The following is a 6,695-nucleotide window of genomic DNA, read 5'->3' as shown; positions in this document are numbered from 1 at the left end:
CCCCCCCCCCCCCCCCCCCCCCCCCCGCCACAAACGCAGCCTTTTCTGCGGGAAAGAGGCTCGTGATCAATAACAGAAGCGTTACTGCTTTTAGAACATCAGGGAAGGGAAATGAAAATGAACTTGCTCAGTGGAAACAGCTGGTGCGCTGGAGGAGGGCCCAGAGGCTGGGGGGGGGGGGGGGGGGGAGGGGGGTCCTGCAGGGCGACCGGCCGCCACCCTGTCGTCGCCTGCAGGGCAGCGGCCCGCGGCTGAGCCACAGGGCGCCTGCTGCTGCCCTCAGGGCGGCCCCGTGGCCAGCGGTGCCCTGAACGTCTGGTGTCGGTCCTGGTCGTGCCTCCCCTCCCCACCCGGCGTCCAGCCGACCCTGACGCGTGTGTCAGAGGCCCTCGCTGAGTCGGGGGGCCTGTGGCGGCTTTCACGCCACTTCAGGAGGTAGCGCTCCTGTCACCTGCTGCTGTGGCCACGGCCAAGGGGGCGCGATGTGCCCTGAAGCCCACCACTGACTCCTCCTCCTCCTTTCTCCCAGAGGGGGGGAGCCTGACCCCAGTGCGGGACAGCCCATGCACCCCCAGACTCCGCTCCGTGAGCTCCTACGGAAACATTCGTGCCGTCACCACCGCCAGAAGCTTGAACAAATCTCTGCAGAACCTGAGCTTGACAGAAGAGTGTAAGATGCCAGAATTGGGCCCCTGGGCCGGGGCGGGGGTGGGTTTGGTTTTCTGAAACCTCCCGTGCGCGGGCGCCCCGTCCCTCTCTCTGCCGTGAGCCCGCGCCCGCTGTGCCATCGGCTGGCTGGCCAGCGGGGCCCGCACACCCGCAGGCAGCCTGGCACGGGTGCCCCTGCGGCCCACGTGCCCCTGGCTGCCGGGACCCCGGGTCTCGCCGGGGGCGCGGGCGCGGCTGGAGGAGACCGGTGGGGCCTCGTGGGCGGCGCACGTCCCGGGAGCCCCGGCTGACCGCCCCCCCCCCACCGCCCTCCGTGGCCAGCGGGCAGCTCGGTGGCCTTCTCCCCCGGAAACCTGAGCACCAGCAGCAGCGCCAGCAGCACCCTGGGCAGCCCCGAGAACGAGGAGTACATCCTGTCCTTCGAGACCATCGACAAGATGCGCCGAGTCAGCTCCTACTCCGCCCTCAACTCCCTCATCGGTGAGTGCGGCGCCTTGGCCCTCCTGTCTGCCCCCACCCACCTCCGCGGCACCAGGGCTCGCCCCCGGTGCTCGCCAGATGGCAGACGCCGGGACCGTCTTGGCCGGAGAAGAGGGGTCAGCCGGGGTGCGGGGGTGAGCAGTGTGTGCCGGGCAGCCGGAAGTTTCCGTCACCTTCGCTGTGCTCTAACGATGGCCGACGGGCCGTTCTGGGCTCGTTGTGTGGGGAGGCTGCCAGAACCTTCCGTCTGCCGCCACACCCAGCGCCATGGCCCGTTCGCCGTCCCCTCGCTGATTTCGCCCCGGGAGACATCTTGTCTGTCACGGCCAGGGCAGAGCCGGGGCCGCCACACCTCTACCAGGCAGAGTGACGGCCCCACCCACACCCGCCCCACACACAGAGGTCTTCCCTCCTCACGGGGTCGTGGGCATCCGCCTCGTTCCTCCTGTGCGACTGTCAGTCTTCGGGGCGCTGGCAGCAAGGGCCGCACCTGCTTGGCGGGCCTCTCCCGCCCCTGCTGCGATGCCCAGGATGGTTTCCCAGGCCTTGGCTGGAGCTTTATTTCATGTTGAGAAATGCTTTACACGTAAAAACTTGGGGACATTAACATAACACCCCACCACGCGTGTTTCACTCCCGACTTAAGGAATCACAGACAGAGCTGCAGCCCCAGAGCCCGTCCACCCGTGTCCTGGCTCTTTGTCCGCAAACCCCCAAAGTGCTCACGGCGCCTCGTACGGGCTCCAGATTACGTGTGACCCGTGTCCTATGGCTCGCGTCCTCGCCGGGTGGCTCCTGCCCGCTGCTTTCTGCCCCCTGTGCGCGCCGCTCTCCTCCTGCCCCTTTCGTCAGTCCACGGCGGCTGAATTACGCCTCCTCCGTCAGAGGCGGGCACCACTCCGCGTCCCGGTCTCCAACCGCAGCACGAGCATTCGCGCTGTTCCTTCACTTGTTACCTTCGTGCGTCGTGTTTTCCTGAGATGTCCGTTTCAGGCACGCGTTCTCGTCTCTCCGTGAACGTCTGCAGAGTGCTCTCTTGACGTTGTAGCCCCTGCTGTCTCCGCGGGAGCGTCCCCTTTCACTCCCACTGCTGCTCGTTTGCTTTTGCTTGTAGGGTTGATCACGGAAAACCCTACAAGACGTTTGTTAATTTCTTCAGTGTTTTCAAGTCCCAATTTGGGCTTTGTTGCTTTTTTTCGTTATTGTATCTTACTGTTTTGTTCTGGTAACTTCGTATCTTTATTCCCCTCTCTTTTCTTGAGCTTTACCCAGTTTGTTTTGGTTTCTGGAGCTGAGGATAGAAATAGCCCGTGCACTTGCCGGGTTTCCTGCTTTCTGGCATCAGCATGTGCATCTGTGATTTCCTGTCTGCCCCTCGCCGGCCACTCACGTGGGGCCGGGACTGCTCTTGTCGGCGGTTGGTTCCGAGTCGTCGGCTTATTTCTGTGGCGAGTCCAGTGCCACGCCTCGCACTTGCACTGTCCGCGTCGCGTGATGACCGTGGGATTTCTGACTTTCTGCCATGATCCGAAAGGGGCAGGGCCGTGGTTCCTGTGTTGACCACACGAGTCCGCTCCTCTGCTAGAACAAAAGTCGGGTAGAGTCCACGTGGCTTCCCGTAGAGGCCCAGACGTGGCCACTGCGCCCCCCAGGTCGACAGGAGCCAGAAAGGGATCTATTTGCCGAACACACCCACCCACCACCAAGAACGGGGCTCAGAAATAACTGGCTTAAGCGGTCCATCTCAACGGAAACAACATCGCAGCTGTGTGCGTCTGGGTTGTGCCCAGAAGGCACGGGGTTGGCGCTCGGCATGAACACAGGTTCTGGTAACTCACCAGCAAGACGTGTTCTGAGTGTCCCTCACGGGGTGTTTGTCGTGGACCAGATCGTGGCCTTCAGTAGAATTAACGTTGTACGTAGTGACTAAGTTCCCGGTCTGGCCCCACAGGAGTCCTTTAAAACCTGGGTCTAAGCGAGTGAATCTAAGCGAGTGTTTCTGTGTAAACCTACGGTGAAAGAACACGAGGTAACAGGGAAAGCTGAGAGGAACGGACCCGCGCGGCGCTGTGTTTCCGTCACTGCCTCTTCTCCGGGAGCCCGCGCGGCTCCTATAAGCGCCCCTGACCCACCAGCCGGGGGTGCGGGGGGCCTGGCCGCCGCGCACCGCCCCCCACCCCCCGCCGCCAGGGTCAGGGGCCAGCAGATGTTCTCTGCCCCGGACCAGAGTGTCCACCTCCCGCGTGGCAGGTGGCACAGAAGTAGCCTGAGGTGTCACGTGGACCAGTGAGCCTGGCCACGTTCTGATAAAACCAGTTGCGGGGGCGCCTGGGCGGCTCAGTCTGTTGGGTGTCTGACTCCCGATTGTGACTCAGGTCGCGATCCCAGGGTCGTGGGATCCGGCCCTGCGTCGGGCTCTGTGCTGAGTGTGGAGCCCGCTTGGGATTCTCCTTCTCTCTCCAACTGCCCCTCCTGCACACGTGTGCGGTTTCTCTGTCAAAAAAGAAAATTAATTAACTTTTTTTTTTTTTTTTAATTTACCAACTGAAATTCAAATTTCAGAAAACAGTCACATCGCAAAGCATTATTGTTTTTTTCGATTTCTTTTCCAACTGCTTAAAATGTATGGAAAGTATTTTTAGTTGGCAAGCCCCACGAAAACAAGCAGCCAGCTGAACCGGCCAGGCCGTCATTAGCCCGGAGGGCGCGCCCTTCCTGCCCCCGCGGTGTCCCCCGACGTCCCGTGAGGTGAACGGCGAGGTCTCCCGCTCCTTCCCAGGACGTGGAGGTTCCTTCATTCAACAGGGTTTTCTAAGTGTGGGCGGCGTATGGGGCTTCGGGAGCACAGCCCTGGAGGAAGTGACCGTAGAAACACCGCGGACGTGGAAGCTGGTCTCCACCCCGGCCATCCCCACCGCCGTCCGCCTCAGTCGAGGGCACCGGGGTGGATCCAGGCGCCCCTGTGACTCCTCTTTGCCCCTCACCCCTGCACCCCAGCCCTGGGTGCCTGCAGACCGTGTGCCCCCCCCCCCCCCCCCCCCCGCGCAGCCTCGCCACCCGGGCCAGCGCCCCCCCGGCCCTGCGCTGGCTCCTGTAGAGCCCTCCCGACTGGTCTCCTTGTGCCCGCCCCCCGGGGCCTTCCTCGGGGTCTTGTCCCGACTGCGTCCGGGTCCCGTGGTCCCGCTGTGCGGCCCCGCCCGTGTTCTGAGGGCGTGAGCTCACACGCGTGGCCGGCCACCAGGAGGAGAAACGTTTGAAGCCGCCACACCTGACTCCTGAGCCTGATGGAAGTGAAGCCTGACGGACTGAAGTCCTGAGTCTCCAGGGGACCTTTGAGACCTTTTGTCAGAGGGTCTCCGTCGTCCACGGCAAGTCCCCCTGGGCAGGGTCTCAAAAACCGCGTGTGCCGGTGGAGGCCCCGGCCGGTTCAGGCCGTGGGGTTGTGGCCGCTTCCCTGGGCGAGCGCAGGCTTCGTGCTGCGTGTCTGAGACGCGCCTGGACGTGCCCCAGGCCGGGCTCCCACCTGGACGCGGCGCCGGGCCCGGAGGAGGAGCATCATCTTGTCCTCCGCGCGGGCCTCGGCGGCGTGAGGGGCGAAGACCGGCATTTCACCGGAGGCCACGCCAGACGGAGAGGCCGGTACCTCCCGCCTCCGCCCTACCCCCGTCTGTCTCCCGGGAGCCGGCAGTCTCGTCACCCCTACCTGCCCGCTCACAAAGTCGGACTCCTGCAGAAAGCCGAGTGTTATCTGTGCATCGTTCACGTCTTTGGAAACTTGACTGAGAAGTTCTAAGCGGGCTGGAGTTGAGGGAGCCGGCTCGTGAATATTCCATGAGATAGCGCCCCGCCCACCGCGCCCTCGGGACGCGTCAGCCAGAGTCCCACTGCTTGCGGCTCTCGCCCGCCTGAAGCCAGTTTCTTCTCGCATTTCAGCCAAGGGACTGCAGTCTCTGGCCTCTCCCTGAATATTGCAGAAGAGGTTTTCAAAACCATGGCAACCTGGGACGCCCCTTCATTCCCACCTGTCCCACAACGCCAGCCCCTCTGGGTCCCCTCCTACCCCTCACCCTGCCTGGCGGTCTCGCCTGCTGTGCCTCGTGTCTGCTGCCCCCCACTGGGAGGAGCTGACTCTGCCTGGGCCTCCCGCACCTGAACTGGGCCAGCCCGAAGGGTGTCGGGCTGCACCGGGAGCCAGTCCCCGTATCCCCTCACCTCTGGAAGCCCACGTGTCTCTGGCTCGCCAGCCATCTGGCCTGCCTCCCGCGCGGGTCCCCCATCGGCCCCCCTGCCCCCAGGCCTGTCTCCCCGCGTTCCGGGACCCCCCTCAGACCTTGCCAGCACGTCACAGACCGCCAGCCGGGCTTGTCCAACGACAGCTTCACTCAGAAGCCTTCACTCAACAAGCACTTGCTGTCAGCTCCCTACTCAGGGCCCTCCTCCCGCAGACACCCCCACCTTCGTCGTCAGCCCGTCTCACCTCGCCCACCACCGTCCCCCCTCCCCAGGCTGGATGCTGGCCCTCCCTGCCACCGACATTCTGCATCCCGTGGGGCGGGGGGGTTCCCTGACCCACCAGGAGGGAAGTCGCCACCTTCATCACTCAGTTTCAACAAAGCTGCTGTCTCCTGCTCACGTGTGCCACTGGCGGCCGGGCCTGCCCTCCGTCCCCCTCCCGCCCTGAGCCCCACCCCATCCAAGCGCCCGGAGGTGGGAGTGGGAAGGTCGGGAGAGACGCCTGGTGCGTGTGCAGACATCAGGGGCCCCCCGCGACACACAGAGACCCCCCGGGTCTCTGTCCCTGTCCCTGGGCCTCACCCACAACAGCCACTTCAGTCAGTCACGCTGCTGAGCTGAGCGCCAGCCCCCGGGGGTCAGGGCCACTGCCCTCGGGGAACAGAGGGGAGCCGAGGGACGGGGCGCAGACACGGGCACTGCCCGCACCACCGGAGGAGGCCCCTGGAGCAGAGCTGCCTTCCCCCCGGGCGCACAGCCACTTGTCCCCTGCGGCACCGTCACCGGCCCCGGAAGTGGCATCTTGCCCTCTCCCCTGGTCTCCCCACGGCCTCAAGGAGTCCTGATGGGAGGCCTTTGCAAGCCCCCAGCGGCCCGGGAGACCCCACAGCCTCGAGCTCTGAGCAGGAGGAGCAGAGGGACTGCGAGAAAGGAGGAAGGAGGAGCGGGGTTGCTGCCAGAGGAACCTCACACAATCCCGGCGAAGGCTTTACAGCCCATTAGTTTGATTTCTTACCGCCGGGAAACGGCGGCGAGAAAGCGAACGGCGTTGTTTTTCCAATGCCACCGCATCAGTTATGATTTTATGGCCAAGATCCTTGATTAAAGGCCATCATTAAGTGTGTCGTGTAGGGACCCTGAGGAACATCGCTGACAGGATTATGCAGATGCGGTGGCCTCTTCGGGGCCTGGACTGCTCACGCCTCCCGCAGGGCAGGCCGAGGAGGGAGCGAGCCAGGGGCTCCTCAAGGGGCTCCGTCACCTGCGGGGGGGGGGGGGGGGGGGAGAGGGGGGGGGGGGGGGGGCCCCGGGGG

At 64.4% G+C, this 6,695-nt stretch overlaps 1 protein-coding gene across 1 annotated transcript in view; it reads left to right on the top strand.

Moving 5' to 3' along the window:
• RPTOR (regulatory associated protein of MTOR complex 1) overlaps window positions 1–6,695 on the top strand; it is a 330,305-nt gene that overhangs the window by 278,673 nt on the left and 44,937 nt on the right. Inside the window, exons 19-20 of the mRNA XM_049635517.1 lie at window positions 530–670; window positions 991–1,149. Coding sequence (XP_049491474.1) covers window positions 530–670; window positions 991–1,149 — 300 coding nt within the window. The remainder of the gene's footprint in view (window positions 1–529; window positions 671–990; window positions 1,150–6,695) is intronic.

This window comes from Panthera uncia, chromosome E1 (genome assembly GCF_023721935.1).
Source record: "Panthera uncia isolate 11264 chromosome E1, Puncia_PCG_1.0, whole genome shotgun sequence".
NCBI lineage: Eukaryota > Metazoa > Chordata > Mammalia > Carnivora > Felidae > Panthera > Panthera uncia.
The sequence above is the reverse complement of the archived record's forward strand: the minus strand, read 5'-3'. Positions and strand labels throughout refer to the sequence as shown.